The sequence below is a fragment of the Xyrauchen texanus genome, chromosome 4 (genome assembly GCF_025860055.1).
Source record: "Xyrauchen texanus isolate HMW12.3.18 chromosome 4, RBS_HiC_50CHRs, whole genome shotgun sequence".
NCBI lineage: Eukaryota > Metazoa > Chordata > Actinopteri > Cypriniformes > Catostomidae > Xyrauchen > Xyrauchen texanus.
In genome coordinates, this window is record NC_068279.1 from 28,787,521 (window position 1) to 28,806,098 (window position 18,578).

General features: G+C 41.0%; 1 protein-coding gene across 1 annotated transcript; it reads left to right on the forward strand.

Moving 5' to 3' along the window:
• Positions 1-394: 394 nt before the first annotated feature.
• Positions 395-17,494, forward strand: fgf5 (fibroblast growth factor 5). The gene is made up of 3 exons (XM_052113833.1): positions 395-611; positions 2,787-2,890; positions 17,132-17,494. Exons 1-3 carry the CDS (start codon positions 395-397, stop codon positions 17,492-17,494), a joined length of 684 nt encoding a protein of 227 aa, XP_051969793.1.
• Positions 17,495-18,578: the final 1,084 nt, after the last annotated feature.

Here is an 18,578-nt window from a genome sequence, read left to right on the forward strand (position 1 = left end):
ACATGGCCCACAGCGCGTAAAACGCAGCAAGAGCTTTTATAAAATGCTATGCTATTTATATTTAAATCTAAAAAAGTATGAATGTATGCAACTTCACTCGTGCCCCTGGTGCAAGGTGTGTTAATTTAGTACTAGCAACATCTGTAGTCGTTTAGATTGTTTCGTCCGATATAAATTCGGGATGAGAGTGCGCGTCCTTCAGAACACAGGCACGCATCAACCAGTGAGATCATTTGTGTTATAAATATCTCTTAGCCAGCAGATCCGCTCCTGCTGCTGCTGCCGAGGGTAATGCCCACCAAGGTTGTAATAGCGAGTTACCTCTGCGAGCGCTGGAACGGGCGCAAAATGCTGGAAGTGTCCTAACGCGCGCACAACCAGTTCTCTGGAAAGAATGAACGTTCCTCTCCTGCTTTTACTCTTCTCTCAGTTGCTTCGCTGTGCAGCCCTAACGGGATCTCAACACGTTTCTTTGGAGCACCAACTTGTCGGCGAGGAGCGCATATCAGGGCGCAGGACTGGCAGACTGTACTGTAGAGTTGGAATAGGTTTCCACCTTCAGATTCACCCCGATGGAAGAGTCAACGGGAGTCACGAACAGAATCGGTTAAGTAAGTTATCATTTATGCATGTTTACATAGTTAAAGGCATTTGGTTATGCTGAGAGTTAATTTGAAATCCTATCCCCCTGCTTGACCAAGGAAAATGCTTGTTGAGGCTGCATATTATCTACAGACATTTATTTTAATATGCAATATGTTCAGTATAAACGACAATGATCCAGCAGATCAAAATGCTTTAAAGGCATTCATGTTTGAAGAACCTCATAAGTGTTTGCTTTCAAGGAGAATCTATTGAGGAGCTATTGATGAGCTGTGCTAAAATGCTTGTGTTCTGATGTGCCTGAAACTGGCTAAGTTAACTTTCAATTCCACAGTGAACTGACTCTTCATTGATTGGTAAATTGTAGGGCTGCCTCTGGTCTTGTCTGGAGCTTTTGACATTGTGCAGTTTTTTTATTTACAGGTATGGGGAACAGGTGCAACAGCTAAGATCAGAATGCTGGTGGTTGGAAGATGAAGTGTGTGGCATCATTAACATGCCATGCACTAGATTTCTGTTAATGGTTGAATCGCTTAATGCATACCATAGTACACGTTCTATTTAGAGGGTCTACTGTGAAACAGATGATGTTGCTGAAAATTAGATTAACCTAAAAAGGATTTTAATGAGCTGCAAATTTGGCCATGGGTGTTAAAGAATATTCCTGGTTTAATAAAAGTTACGCTCAATTAACAGCATTTGTGGCATAATGTTGATTACCAAAAAAATTAATAAAAATAATTTCGACTGATCCCTCCATTTCTATTTATATATAAACAAAAATCGAGGGTACAGTGAGGCACTTATAATGGAAGTGAATGGGGATTTGAAGGGATTAAAAGGCAGAAATGTGAAGCATATAATTTTATAAAAGCACTTAAATGGGGCCTGGGTAGCTCAGCGAGTATTGACGCTGACTACCACCTGTGGAGTTGCAAGTTCGAATCCAGGGTGTGCTGAGTGACTCCAACCAGGTCTCCTAAGCAACAAAATTGGCATGTGGCTAGGGAGGGTAGAGTCGAATGGGGTAACCTCATAAGTTGTGCATGGATTGCGGAGATTAGCATGAGCCTCCAGTGCTGTGAGTCTCTGTGGTGTCATGCATAATGAGCCACGTGATACGATGTGCAGATTGACTGTTTCAGAAGCGGAGGCAACTGAGACTTGTCCTTCGCCACCCGGATTGAGGTGAGTAACCGTGCTACCACGGGGACCTACTAAGTAGTAGGAATTGGGCATTCCATTGGGGATAATATATATATATATATATATATATATATATTAAATCACACTAAAATCATAATACGCATATTGGTTACATCTTGTGGCTATACTTTTGATACAATGAGCATTTCAACATTTACGGACAAGCCCCATTCATTTCCATTTTAAGTGCCTCACTGAAACACAGATTTTTTTGCTTCTTTTAAACTAAAAGAGGGAGAAATTACTTAGAGTTGTAATCAACATTATACCATAAATGCTGTCGATTGAGCTTAACTTGTATAAAACTCAGAATATTCCTTTAAGTCCAGAAGCCAGGCAGAATTTAAAACAAGCAAACAACATTCACCTGCAATTGTCACTCTTAACGAAAACACCCTACCAGTCCCTTTAACAATATCAACAAACAGTAACAATAAATAACAAAAACAAAGAATTAATTAACTATAAAAAGATGAGCATTACATCCAAATGTCAATCAGAGTTTATATCAAACAGTAAACTCTTATGTGGCATTATGGCATTGTATACTACACAAGAATATAACCATTATCATTTACAGTAACAAACATGGAATCTTTCAAATCAGTAAAGAAACTATTTGTGGAACCTATGACGACAGAATTTATGCTCACTAAGAAAACCCCAAACCTGGAGGATTTACACTAAGAAAATATTGTTGACTAAACATACAGTATGGTAGTAAATTAATTTTTCACTCTGGATTACTGTAATAAACATATTTTTAGTATGTGCTTGTACTTATTTGTGGTTAATGTTTTTGTATATTGTTTAAATACATATTGAACTAATCTATTAGGCTAGATACTTTGAAATAGCCAATATCCTGTCTAATCAATATGAATATGAAATATTATAAAGACCATTTGAACCTTGACATTTCTGACATAAAGGTCATAAGTCATTGCTTAGATCAGTATGTCTTTCTCTATGTGAAGGTGTGCTGGAGCTGTTTGCCATGTCTCAAGGGGTCATAGGGATCCGGGGAGTTTTCAGCCATCGATTTCTAGCCATGAACAAGAGGGGGAGGCTTTATGCAACTGTAAGTCTGATCCAGTACTTTTTAACATACCATAAATTCATACATTCACTTAAAAAATGTGTTACTGTGAATGCACAAGCAGCAAACCAACTCAAATGTGTTAACATTCAGACATTAGAGAGATATATTAGCTAATTTTCTCTACAAAGAAGTGCAGCACACAGCAGTGGAGCGCCACACTGCAGTTTCAGAGCAATCGGGCTTTGTAGGTGTCTCAGTTGTCTGTTAGAATGCAGAGCTTATTAGCATGTGTTAATGGGAAGAGCAGATTAAAACGAGTCTGGGGTAGTTGATAATCTTGCAAGAAGGCGAAAGGAAATCAATATGTGTGTAAACAAAGTCGGGCAGCTCTAGGGGTACTCAGCATGCAAACAGCAAAATAGGGACTTTGTGTCAACACCAAACACACACACACACACACACACACACACACACACACACACACACACACACACACACACAAACATAAACTCATACATTTAGAATCTGTCGTCATTTTAGTAGTGGGTTTGGTTAAAATGCAATGAGAATTGTTAACTCCCATAACAGTTCTGCAAGTAAGAATAGAAACTGCTTTTTTTGTGTCCTGACAACTTTATCTTGAACATGAGGAAAAAACATTAAATACAGGACTGGTCTACTCCAGGAAACACTATCAGCTACTTTTATTTAACTAGTAAATGAACACTCTGCTTTCAGCTCATGTGGATTACATATTTTTCTCTCTGGCAGGCACGAGTACATTTTCTCTCAGTTATGCTGGGTCATAAAGTCACTTTGGAAAGGATGTATCTGCCCCCCAAAAAAACAAAAAACAAACAAAACACCATAATAATACAATTATTATTACAGTCAGGTAACCAAAAATGTGCTTTATGTGGTAACATCTTAATGAACTATTCAAGTCCAAAATACAATTTAATATGACTGCATCAATCTGCCTACATTATACCAACAAACAAAAAACTTTAAGTATTGCATGCTACCAACTTTTTTTTTTGTGCTCTACTGCACAAATATTTTTAGAAAAATCCCCCACAAGAGCATAAGGGATAAATGACAAACACACAAAAAAAGTCCTCAGATAAATCTGAGGATTAGCCTCCAAACTGCTGCAGACATCATCTGTAATTAAAGCAGCTGCAGAGGCTCTGTCAGAGTTGAATTGGGTTTCATTTCCTCAGAGGAACTACAGTTGCACAGGCTTATTTAATAGGCCTGTCAGACTTGGTTTTAAACCCCAAGCCCTCACTCCATAGACAAGGCGGCCTAACCAAAGGAGTATCAAATGACTTTGTGTCTGATTTAGTTTCACTGTCATTTTTAATATTTAGATATTTTCATAGTGGCAATTTATTGCTGTAATAATGGCAAGGAAGACAGATGTACATTACGCGTTGTGACCTAACCAGCAAGCCATTACTAACATAATCTTTTCATAGCTTAAGAGGTCACTGCAATTATTGTGAAAACAATGTGAGTGAGAACCAAGAGAGAAAAAGAGACATAACCATCTCCTATTCATGCAGATGCACCTTTGAATAGCAACATTCTACACTTAATTGTTGGGATCAAATTTGCAGTGCCATGATGTAATTACTGTAAATATTCTAGTATTATACCACTGCGTGGTGCAAGGCAAAGACAGTACCACAGTATGGGAAATCTTGAGTGAGAATTATTTGTGGATAATATTCAGAAAGAAAGCTGTCAGACATCAGACACAGGTCAAGCAGCTGTGGAAGTTCATGACAATAAAATGTAGTCTACTGCTCTCAAATAATGAACATGCAGACAAAAGTGATTCCTTCTTTCACATTTCCTCTTCAAAGCTGGTGGAATGATCTTACCCATACCCATACAGCCCTTGCTAAATTAAAAAAAAATTAAAGTAAAATAGAAATAAAACATTAATCAATTAAAATATAAAATTAAACTATTCTTTCACCATTGTCTTACTGGATCTCGCATTCATCTCTGTTCTAACTTGCATTTTTCAGAGCAATTTTGCAACTTTGTGGCAGCACTTCCCATTTTAATATTTCTACCTCATCTAATCCATAATATTTGTTGATGGTGTAACCTAATGTATATAGGTTGATCAGTGATGTAAAAGGAACGATCTGGGTTCAATGGAAGCGCAGCGTAGTTCTAGTGGGAAGACTAGCAGCTGTACATCATCACATCATTAGCTGGGTAATTCCTAGCCAATCGCATGTAAGCCATTGCTTTATTGTTCACAATCTATCACATTGCTGTTTCAGTGTGCTAACACTGCAAATAGACACGTTTCGACCTCTCCAGGCCACAGGAGAAACAGTGCACAGAACATCTCTGGAAGCCCGCCTTCCCTTTCCAACGACGTCATCACTTCATCTCAACTTCTGCCAACAACAAACCCATGGGGAGTAAACAACCAGCAAACCTTATCTTCACCCATATATCATTCATTCAGGAGATCTCTCTCAATCAGTGTTTATTGTACGGGGTCCCATTACACCATTCAGTAAGATATCCCCGTTTTGCTGGTCGCCTTCGCCCAAATCACATAATGGTTGCTTTCCAATACAATTTATCATCCCTATGCCCTACTTACTAGGGAAGACAAAGCCCATGATGTGGGCATTCCGAGGGAGCATGGCATCACAGTTTAACCCGTCGATGTGCGATGTGCCCCTTTTTCAGTACAAACCATGAAAATGACATACCTGAACTTAAATGGTTGTATTTACTGGAGCCTTTGGAGTATGGACACAGTTGTAGTATCATTTGAAAGAAGACACTTTGGGCTTTATTTCCCAAGTTTCAGAATTAATATATGTTGTTATTTTTTTATTTAAAGTTGGAGAACTATGAATTTATAGTAATGGAAATATTGTTTTTATATAAACTAATAAAGCTGTTTCTGGAGGATTGCTATCACGCAACAGAGATCGGATATCAATGTTGAACTGTCAGACCTTTGAAAATATGTATAATTGGTTCACATTAATTACATATATAGATGGTAAATTATATATTAAATGTAAGCGTACTTCCACGTTCTCATCGCAAGCACGACAACGCACCTCTGACACCGGGGATCTTCAAGCACTCTGGGCTTTATCCATGTTCCAAATTTCAAAGCCCAGAGTCTAACAGTCATGTCAGCCCAACTACATTACTTTTAAGTATCAAAGCATCTCGATTTGAGTCGTTCCCTTTTAATGGTCAGGGACGTTACATTTTAGTAGCAGGTAAGTAGGTCTGTCAATCACTGGATAAATCCTGTGCCGAGTCAAGCTCATTAATATAATCTGTTACCGTTAAAGGAGACCTAATAAGTCCCAGACATCTCCAGAATGTGTCTGCAAAGTCTCAGCTCAAAATACTCCACGGATAATTTACTATACCATGTTATAAATGTATCTAGTGTATTTAGGGTGGAATCAAAACACGCTGATTTTGTGCATGTCTCTTTAAATGCAAATGAGCTGCCACTCCCCGCCCCCTTTCCGGAAGAGGGACGTGCCTTTTCAGCCCCCGCTTAAGACACTACAGCAGCAACAAATCAGAACCAATATGATTGACAGCGTAAATACCGGAGTTCAGCCATATACGTATGAATATACATGTATATCCGGTCTCCACGAATGCAGTCAGAGACAATGGTAACCTCAGCGTATTAGCCATGGAATCAGCTATCAAGCATATTCGGAAAGGAGATTTGCTAATATTGACAAAATATAAAGCGCGATACTTGCATATTCAGGACGTAAAGCTGGGAGTCGAACAGTTGGTACTGATCCATGCTTGATAATCACATTTTGAATTTCCAGATTTATATTGACACACATTCACAAAGCAGTCCAGTGTAAAATGATTTGCACAAACATACACACATTTTTATGTTTTGGGGCACATTTCCTTTTCCACTGCGGCTCTGACGCTGGGAGTACATGAGACTCCCCATGTTCACTTTTACAGCCAACAACAAAATTCTTACGAAGCGGAGACATAATTCTTCTCACTCTATTTTGCCCCAGCTCGAAAAAAAAAAGGGGCACCTCTTGAATTTCTAGGCATCACGCTCCATTCTCTAAACATGCATCTATTTACACGTCGTTCTCTGGTCAGTTTGTGCCTCATAAGCAATCTCCAGTCCCTACCAGGCCACCTCAATTTTGACATGCTTATCATTCCACAAGGCCACTCTTTCGTTTCCCACCTCCCCATACTAGCTCATTCCATAGACAACCTCTCCTACCTATCAATCGATGATGGCTGCCGCGTTTCTCCGGATGACATGTGCCTATTGCCACGCAATGTTGCCATTATCGTATGGCTTTAGTTGCCCACCTTCGGCAAAGATACCTCAAACAATTCTTCCCTTGTCGGAGGGTTTTCATATGAAATGTCGTCTTTCAACAAAGATACTGCACAGCAACGCCGGCCTAACGTAGGGCCGCATATCACGCTGCTTGCCTCAGATTCTGCACAACCAGGTGTCTCGACGGAGAGCCCAAAATCACACCCAAAAAAAAAAAAAGAGATATCGCAAATTTCATGTCAATTCTGATGCTCATATCTCTTATTTTCTCCTTCTCCAGAAAGAACACAAGACCTGGTTCGTACCAAACTGGATCATCTTTTTTGGGGGTAGTATACTACTTTCTCTCTTTTTGGGGGTAGGCTCCTCGCCCCTGCCTCCTATCTCCGGCAGGACATGACGGTTCCGGGTACAACTCCCTCGGACCGCCGGTCGGGGCCCATGCCAAAGAGAGAGACATTACTTTTTGTTTTACATTTATCAAATAAATGGAATCTTAAACTTCACTCAAGCCTGCGTGTCTTCCCGATAGAAATACAAGTTAACCTGAATCAACAGCATTTGTGGCATAATGTTGATTACAACAAAAATTTATTTAGACTCATCCCTCCTCATCCCTCCTTTTCTTTTAAAATACAAAATATAAGTAAATGTATTCCACTACAGTTACAATTAAAATCATGGTATTTTGAATACAGTTACATTCAAAAAGTATTTCGATTACTGAAGAGATTACTTTGCATTTTATTGTCATTTGTTTAATTTCATATTTATTCCTTTCTGATGGAAAACATTTATACATATAAATGATGAGATCCAAAGTGCATTTGAACAGTGGTGAAACACTTTCTTATAATGTGTTACATTCATACAAGCAGACAGAGAAATACATTTGAAGTAAGTTTGGAGAAGAAGAAATATAAATAAACCTTGTGTAAACTGTCAGCTTTATGCTAAGCTAATATGCTAATTCATGCCATTATTTAATTCAACATGTTATCAGGCACGATCATATGTTTTTATCAAGAAAATTCACGTTCGATCATAATTTCTTTTATTTATTTTTATTTCTAGTAAGACCTATGATATTAGGGCAAAAGTCATATTTTTGATAATTTTTGTATTATTTTCCAGTAAAAATATCAAAAAATCCTTCAAACAAGATCAATTAGATTTAACTTGTTCTAGAAACAACACTGCATAAGATATTTAGGTTTTTCAGAGAATGTATTTTTAACATGTGCATTTTGTCTTACTGTAGCCTACTGGCAGAGTTTTTATAGTCAAAACAAGTGAAAAAATCTACCAGTGCTTAAGATGTAATCCAAAGTATTTAGAATACATTACTGAATTTGAGTAATCTAACGAAATACGTTTCAAATTACATTTTACACCATGTATTCTGTAATCTGTTGTGGAGTATATTTAAAAATGAATCCTCCCAACCCAGAGTGTACACAAATATTATGCATGCAATTTCTTCCTCAAGGTGGCACTAATGTTTCAGTGATTTGACTTGATTTACATTTGACATAGCTATTTGACGAAGAAACAATATTAAAATAAACTTAGCAAGTACAGCACTATTGTCATTTGGGTGTACTACTAAAATAATGTACGTTGTGCATATATTTAGACTCAATAAGTGCCTGAAAAAATACACATGAGTAACATATGTGTAGTTTATGTGTTCCCCTTCTGTCACTCACTCGTTGTGTCGATTGTAGTGACAGAAGGGGCTTCTTTTGGGAGCTTCAGATACCTCTGAATATGAAAAAGTCCAGGAGAGATGTGCCTCTGTTCAGTCAGATTCTTTCTTCGGAGTGGAGCGGTTGTGTGATCAGCGAGCTGAGACACTCACTACTGTTCCACTCACCTCTAACAGCATTGCTGTTGGATCCATGGCGCATTACCAGTGGCTTCCTCCCTTCTCTGCATGCCATTGCAATCCACGCCCCTGGGCGCTTCGACAGCAGTAGATATCTCTCCGCTTCTGACGGTCATATATGCTGCCTCACATGTATGAGCTGTGATCACACCGAGGCAGCATTTATGAATGGTTCATGTTCTCATTGCAAGAGAGTGACCATGGCAACGTTGTGGCCGTAGCTTTCCTTCCTTAAAGGGAACGCCACTCTAGCCGTTATTCCTACGGGATTGAGGCCAACTCGGATGGCGATGAAGGTGATTTGGGAGTCTGGCGGGCACTGTTTCGCCGGGTATATGCTCACGGACCACCATCCCCCCCTGCACGCTCATTTGCTTCCGTCCGGGCTCGATGTGACACCAGCTCGCCCCACGGCCAGTTTGATGTCTCCATCAGACCCCCTGAGCTGGATGAGAATATCACCGCTACATCGGAGAACGTTGTGGCGTCTGACACTGAGGACTCGTCTGGGCTGCCATCTTTGGGTCTGCTTGCCCACTCCGAGACCGGCACGCAGATGTCCGGCACACTTTCCCGGGCCACCAAGCGTTTGGCTGGAACGGAACTTCCATTCCCCCTCAGCCCTCACGGTTAGACGACTGGTTCCTCGGGTCAAGGTGCCGCTCACAGCCACGCCCCGGAAGTGCATGACGAGCTGACGAAGTCTTGGAGGGCACCTTTTACTGCCCGAAATGACCTCTTCGTTCGTCCGCTCTCAATAACCCCGACGGCAGGGCGGTCCATGGGTACACGGAGGTCCCCTAAGTGGACTAAGTGGTTGCTGTGCGCCTGCAAAACATGGCCACCTGGTGGGATTGCCCAGTATTCCCCTCCAAGGCCTGTAGGATGACTTACACCCTTGCGTCCAAAGCCTACAGCGTCACCACATACACTGTGCATGCCATTGCCCTCCTGCAAACCCACCAGACCAAGGCACTTAAAGAACTGCACTTGGTTAGTCCTGATCCCGATGTGCTGGAGAAACTGTGCTCAGCAACAGATCTCGCCCTCCGGGCCACGAAGGTCACAGTGCAGGCACTCGGACAGGCAATGGCCACCCTTGTGGTCCAGGAATGTCATCTATGGCTGAACTTGGTCGAGATGCAGGAACAAATCCCGCTTTCTCAATGCCCCCATCTCCCAGCTCGTTCTATTCCGTGACACCATTTAAGACTTCGCCCAGCAGTTCTCAGTGGTGAAAAAGCAGAGGCCATCCAACACATCCTACCTCGGCGTCGGTCTACACCCAGCCGAGCCCCGTCTGCTCGCCAAGGGTATCCCCCTGCCAGCATGTAGCTCCACCTATACCAGGACCCAGCTCTCAGCCCCGGTGTAGAGGTACCCACAGGTGCACCCCCCCCCCGGTCTCACGAACCTCCCCAAGGACCCGGAAGGCTCCCATTCTCGAGGGCTGGGAGGAAAATCCTTGGTTTCCATTTTTTCATTTGCCACACCCCCTTCTGGCTGCGGTACCCACTTTTTTAATAAAAGAGCCTCAATCCCTGGGTTGCCTAGCCGGTGCCCAGGACCTCCTCCTCAGTCACTAACCTGCCCCCTAACAGGTACACGGAGGGAGGTAAGTGCCTTGAGTCCCTTCTCAGCACACATGCCTCAATTCACAACTTTGCCTTCCGACGCAACACTACCTGCTCCCCACCACTGCGAAGCCCCACCGGGTATGTCAAAAACGATTGTCCCTTTAGTGCCCCTTGCACAGAGCTTGGCTTACGCTTTCCAACCTTGCGTGTGGAAATCGCTACCCTTTTGCAAAAGAACGCGATAGAGCCTGTCCGTCCAGCCGAGATGGAGAGGGGTTTCTACAGCCCTTCCTTCATCGTACCCAAAAATGGAGGTGGATTAAGGCCAATCTTGGACCTGCGAGTTCTCAACTGGGCTCTGCACAAATTCCCATTCAAGATGCTCACGCATTAAGTTCCGGGCAGTCTCAACACGACAGCAGACACGCTGTCGCAACAGGCTCTGCTCAACGGAGAGTGGAGGCTCCACCCCCAGGTGGTTCAGCTGATCTGGGACCGTTATGGCAAAGCACAGATAGACCTGTTCACTTCTCAAGAGAACTCCCATTGCCCGCTCTGGTACTCCCTCAGGTTGGAAACAAGTCCCCTCGGGACAGCTGTGAGGTACACATTTCCCCCAGTGAGCCTACTTGCACAGGTGCTGTGGTAGGTCAGGGAGGATGGGGAACAAGTCACTCTAGTGGCCCCTTAATGGCCCACCTGGACTTAGATCATGGATCTCACACTCCTTGCAACAGCACCTCCCTGTCAAATCCCCTGAGGAAAGACCTTCATTCTCAGGGACAGGGCACCCTCTGGCATCCTCCACGTCTGGCCCCTGGATGGGATGCAGAAGATCTGAGTTGTCTACCACCAGCTGTCGTAGACACCATCAACCAGGCCAGAGCTCCTCCCACCAGGAAGCTTTATGCCCTAAAGTGGCGCCTGTTCGCAAATTTGTGTTCTTCCCGATCTGAAGACCTGCAGATGTGTGCAGTCGGGTCAGTGCTCTCATTCCTACAGGGAAAGCTGGAGGGGCAACTGACCCCCTCCACCTTGAAGGTATATGCTGCTGCTATAGCGGCCCACCATGACACGGTGGACTGTAAGTTCCTAGGAAAGCTCGACCTGATCATCAGGTTTCTAAGAGGCACCTGGAAGCTGAACCCTCCCAGGCCATGCCTGTTCCCTTCGTGGGATCTCTCCGTTGTCCTTACAGGCTTTCAGAGAACCCCCTTCGAGCCTCTAGAATCAGTTGAGCTAAGTGCCCTCTCCCAAAAGATGGCACTCGCTTTCATTGAGAGGGTCAGAGACCTGCAAGCGTTCTCTGTCAGCGACACTTGTCTGGAGTTCGGTCCGGCAGATACTCATGTCATCCTAAGACCACGACCAGGCTATGTGCCCAAGGTTCCTAAAACCCCTATTAAGGACCAGGTAGTGAACCTGCAAGCGCTGCCCTGGGAGGAGGCGGACACAGCTTTATCGTTGCTGTGTCCTGTATGTGCTTTGAGTACCAATTTGGACAGCACACAGAGCTTTAGACTCTTTGAGCAGCTCTTTGTTTGCTTTGGCGGACAGCTGAAAGGGAACACTGTCTCCAAACAGAGGCTCACCCACTGTGTAGTCGATGCCATTGCATAGGCCTATCGGACCCAGGCCGTGCCCACCCCCTAGCAGGTTTGAGCACACTCTACAAGGAGTGTGGCATCCTCATGGGCACTGGCCAATGGCATCTCTCTAGCAGACATTTGTAGAGATTCTACAATCTCCTGGTTGAGTCTGTTTCATTCCGTGTTTTGTCAGGCCGAGCATGTAGAACTTGGTAACACAGAATGACTAACCGGCTGTACTGCTTGCGCTAGCTCCCTTCCCCTTCACTGAGGCAATCACATGCACTGTTTCTCCCAGGAGAGTCCACTAAACTCACGCTCCCTGGATGTCTTTCCTCCCTAGCCCTCTGGTCCGCGAATTCAGCAGAGGAATTTCCGACAAGACCCACTACGGGTACTAATTACTCTGTACTGGACTAGGTGCTCCACAGGGTTCGCCTTCATGGATTAATCCCCCTGTGTGTATTTTCCACAGTACAGTCACCCTAAGGGCGGACCCTCACCTCCCTTGGGCAGTCCCCTCTGCCCCCCGGTCGCTGAGCTTGTAGCAACTCCTTCCTCTCAGCAGATAGGATCTACCACCACGCCACTTCCACATGTGGCCTATAAACCCATGAGGTATTCGCCACATTTAACATCCCCCAGCCTGGGCAGGATGTGGTCTCCGCAGGATCTTTTCCCCTGAAAGAATAGGAGTTGGAAAAGAACGCCTTCCCCGATACATCTTATAGCTAGATGGCCCCAGCCACACCTAACACTCTATGAGGAGAAACATAGAGAAAAGTCTGTGAGGCCTGCTCCCATGCTTGCCACGTTGCTTGTTAGGCCGGGAACCTAATAAAAACAATATGACGTCTTAGTGGGGTGCCGGGGAGGGTTACGTGCAGTCTGATGCTCATGTGCCTTTGGTACGCTATGGGTGACAAAAGGGGAACATCTAGGTTACTTGTGTAACCCCAGTTCCCTGATGGAGGGAACGAGACGTTGTGTCCCACGTGCCACAACAAGCCGCTGTAATGGCCAAACCTTATTCTCGGCTCCTCAGTGCACAACCTGACTGAAAAGAGGCACATCCCACCTTTTATACCCGTATGTCCGGGGGCGGGACATGCAAATTCTGTTCGCCAATTTGGCATTGGCCTTTTTCTTATATGCGAGGCTTCCGAAAAAGCCCCTTGTTTCACTAGAATCGACACAACGTCTCGTTCTCTCCATCAGGAAACGGGGGTTACACTAGTAACCTAGACGTTATGTGTAGCTCAATATGTGTTTGACAGCCAGTTGCATCTCATGAAATTTTGTGTGTGAAAGTAATGAATCCTGTTCTAGATTTGTCCAGATTTGTTGCAATAGCTCTTTGATTTCGTAAAAATAAAACATCAAAATATATCTGTTATTTATTATTATCATTATTATCTAATTAAATATTTTGAAAATTGTACACTATCTGGGCATTTTGTTCCATTTTTGATAAAAATAATATGTATATACGAGTGTTTGGGAAAATTCCCATGCATTTAAGGGTTAAATAATATCTTTGACTAGAATAAAACCAGTTAATTTAGATGTTACCACATGAAGCACATTTTTTCCCTTGTAAGATGGATCACTTATGTTATATACCTCATTTGTAAGTTGTTTTTGATTAAAAGCACCTGCTAAATTGATTGAAGTGTGAATCACACAGATTAAAACAACACAAATATTAGTCATAAAAGGGTGTATCCTCAACAGTTGACTGCTGCTGTTGAGGTCATCAGCCACTTTCAAAAGACAAAAACCATGTACCCTAATTAAACACACATTCAGATGTATTTGGGGCACATTACAGCATTTAGAGCAGAGTGTCCCTTTGATGTTATGGCAGTTCAAGTGGTGACTGGCATGTTTAGAAAATATTGTAATGGCATCATTTTCTGCTTTGCTGCACTCTTCAGCAAACCAGAACAGTTTTATTATTTCAATGTTTGGGAAATTATGCAAGAACTCTTGCTTGGGATTTGCCCTCATTAAATTCATGATATACTTTCCCACCAAATGTATTTTTAGAAAGTAAGGCCAAATTTCATAATAATGGTGGCCATGTAGGGCTATTGGTATGCAGTCTACAGTTTACATGCTACTTACATAGACTCCTTGACAGTAAATGTTTACATTTACTATATAGATAATTAACTTAGAAAGATATGACAGCACTACAAGATATGACAAGACTAGCAAACAATCAAATAGATGTTAGAGATGAAGTCAAATGGGCATAGCAGCCATGGGGATGTAGGGGAATTGTCCCCAGCACTTTTCAAAAAGGTGATTTTTGTCCCCTCGCTTTCCTAAGCTAAACCCAAACCGAGTCCAAATGGTGGATTTGTATACAGTATTCTTTGCCTTTTGTTACTTCTGGCTGATATGAGCGACCATCCAGCCAATCACAGGTGAGTTTCATGAGCCAAAACAACCCTTAAGTAATAAGCCATCATTCAGACAGTCTAATCAACGTGGCTCCGTTCATTTCTACAAAGCTGCATTTTATTTTTTATTGCCATTGATGTTGATCTAATTAATAATCCAGAGATGTCTCTCAAGAGAGACCCCTAGTGTCGCTTCTCCGACACAACGTCGAGAGAGCGACAGACGGGGAACTAATTTCACACACTCGTTGGTCACCACCTTCTGGCATCACCAAAAATGGTCACTGATTCATTAAATGAATCTGAACGAATGTTGGTGAATGTAGTCAAAACACTGGAGCCGCTACATTTAAATCCCACAATGCACAAGCACAGAGTAAAACATAAAATTGTGCACATGCAAAATTGTAATTGATTAAATATTTTTTTCAGGACCAGCTTATGCTCTGGCTTTTATTGTCATGTGTGGAACATAAGCAAATGCTCCACAAGATGCCCTTTATTTTTGCAATTAATATTTGTGAAATTTAGCAATTATTTAGCAATTCTTGGATCTTTACAATCCTACAAATATTAAAAGTAAATAATGCACATATATATTAATATAATACACATATCATACTTATGTATTAATATATACTATAATATATTAATACTGCACTGTAAGTGTTGGGTCTGTGTGAGCCACTCACTGACAGCTGTGTCCCCCCACTTTTAAAATGATTGCTACACCACTGAACTATACACCTATAGAGTCCAAAGTCACATTCAGAGAGCAGTTTGGTCAAATTATAATGTGCATTAATAGACCATTGATGACCATTGATGAAGAAGCTTTATCTTTATGCTACTTCATGACTGCTTTCATTTTCATTTTTTTTGAATATATCAAATTATTGTGATTGTCTGGACTGACTGTGCTTTGGTCAGATCTTTATTTTTTATTTTTTTAAAGAGATCAAATGGAGCTCTGGTCTTTTCAGGATATAGTTGTATTTGTGAAACCCAACCCAATTAGTACATAACCAAAGATTGCCTACAAAACAGCATCTGTCCTCCTCTGTGTCCCCAGGATGGATAAAGTTATTTCATAGCCTAATGAGTTTTCAGCTCACACAAAGGAAGCTCTGCTTCTGTCAGTCACCGCAGTCTTTGATTGGAAAGTCAGTTTTGATGACTTTGAGCTGGGAGATAAAAGTAAGACTTGCAATTATTCTGTAACCCCCTCAATGCTCTTTTGCGTGGCTCATTTTCTGTAATCTGCATGCTGCTTTTCATTAACTCTCTTTATGAGGTGCTAACTCAATCAGGCCACAAAGTGTTCTCTCTCCAGCAGCTGCTAATGTGGCATCCTACAAAGGATGTGCATGGTAACTACTTATTGTGTGCCCAAATAGTTAATGCTTTATTGATGTGCTGTGACTCTGGCTACTGCTGTGGTAAAATTGAAGCACAATGCAAAAGTGGCTTACCTCCATTTAATTGTTATATAGAGCTTGCTTCTCATTTGTTTTAGTTTAGAGCTTCACAGTATATTTTACAATAGGCTACATACAGTCAAACAGAAAAACAGCTCAAATTTCCTGTTCAGTTTTAAATTTGCTATGGGTGGAATGATCCTGATTTGGAAACAAGTTATTTTTAATTATATTTATTAACATTAGATAACACACCAATTAACATGAACTAAAATTGAAAAACATTTTTACAGCATTTATAATTCTTGGTTTATTTTTTTAATTTATTAATTATAATTTCTACACATTCATTTTTGTATACATTAACATTAGTTAATGGATTATGAACTAGCATAACAATGAACATAGTATTTTTAATAGATTAACATTAACCAAGATTAATAAATGCATGAAATACTGTTTAATGTGAAATTTCATCGTTTATAGTTATTTCATGATACCTAATGCATTAACTAATGTTAACAAGTGAACCTTAATGTAAAGTGTTACCACTATTTTTTGTTTTTTAAGTGTCAGTACTATCATTATCATCCTTGAGATACAGAAAAAACTTCAAAAGGAAAAACCTGTGCAAAATTCATGTCATTTTAAATATTAGATTAAACATTGACCCCAGTTTTTATTATCTCATTACTTGATTGACATAATAAAATGGCGATGAATAGAACTGTAGCATTTCTACTACTGTAATGTAAACTATTTATCTGAACTAAGAGTGTTTAATTTTATATTTAGACTCACAAGATTGCTGAATATCTGATCAAATGTGAAAAAAACATTTGTTTTTAAAAAATAGTAAAAAAAATTAAAATAAATGAAAAATGTAGAGAAACCTTGCACTAAGTAAACTTCATTCCATCTGGGCTCCAGCTGAAGTACACAAAAAGATAATTGAAGGGTTCTTGTGTTGAATGCCAAGACTCAAGACATGTCTTGGTTGATGATTAACATACATATTAGTATCAGGCTGATCTTTACCTCTTTTTCCCCAGGAAAGCTTCACAGATGACTGCAAGTTCAGGGAGAGATTTCAGGAGAACAGCTACAACACGTATGCATCAGTGATCCACAAGAACCACCGTACTGGTAGAGAGTGGTTTGTGGCACTAAACAAGCGAGGTAAAGCAAAAATGGGGTCCAGTCCGAGAGTGAAGTCACAACACGTGTCTACACATTTTCTTCCCAGGATGAGCCTGCATGAAAGGACTGAGCAAGGTTTCACAATAACAGACAAAGAGAAGGACAAAGAACCATCTCCACAGCCATCAAAGCTCTCGATATCAAAAGTCACAGTCAACACTGGAAAGAGGAATCGACAAATAGTCAAGTACTGGCCGAAGTTTAGATTTGGATAGGTTGGTGCCATCTTAAACATGGACTAATATTCAAAAAATGTCAAGCAAGGAAAAGTTGATTGCCTGAAATTGCCAAAGTCTTCTCTTCAAAGTGAATTATTTGCTTAACTCTGACATGAGCATTCCAGTCATTATGTACATCATATTTGAGGGCGATATGACCCAATCATGAGACATTTTCAGATGTGGATAAATGGAATAAACTTCCCATGCATCCCAAAAATAATAAATATTTGAACTATATTTGCTTCACTTCAGCCTAATTTACCTCAATGATTTTATAAAATATATCTACAATTTTATATTATACCTCACTGTATTTATACAATGTATGTCTGTATGTACAAGCTTCTTTGCACAAACAGTTTTCTAACTCCTAAAATTATAATGTTTGTGATGTTTATTTGTAAATATGTTTCAAAATATGTAAAGTCAACAACTATACAAGAAAAACAGCATCAGAATGATTTTTTTTTTTTATGTTTCTAAACTGAAACTGCTTGAGAGGGTCCATATTTGTCCATGTTGAACAATGCCCAAAATCTTGTCTTTGAAAACTGCCTTTCAAAACTATCAGTCTAGCTGTCGCTGAATACATTTTTTGTCAGTCTTGTCAATTCCCAGTGAATTCCACAGAAGATGGATTTCTCACAAGGATACATGTCTTGTGAGACTGCTCTGTGTCTTTAAAGAGCCCTAGTTATAAGTGTATCAAATGGCAGACAGTCGTGGAAAGATCCTTAACAAAATATTTCTATAACCATGTCCAGCAGTACCATCTGAAACTGTGTAGAATCCCTCTGTATTGAAAGCTCCAACAATTAGCTTTAATCTATTTCTAAAAACTCATTTCTAAATGTGATCTGAGGTCCTTATCCACTGTATGTCATGAAACAACAATTAGCCAGTGTGGAACAATCACACCAGTTATAAAGGGAATTACATGGTTCTCAGTAAAGGCTCCTGGGCTTTTGTATTAGGAATGACAATACTTAGGATACACTGAATGCTCCTGAAAACATTAACATTAGGGCCAAAATCTATTGTGCCCCATATTGTGTCTGTACAGTATCGGGAGTGTCAA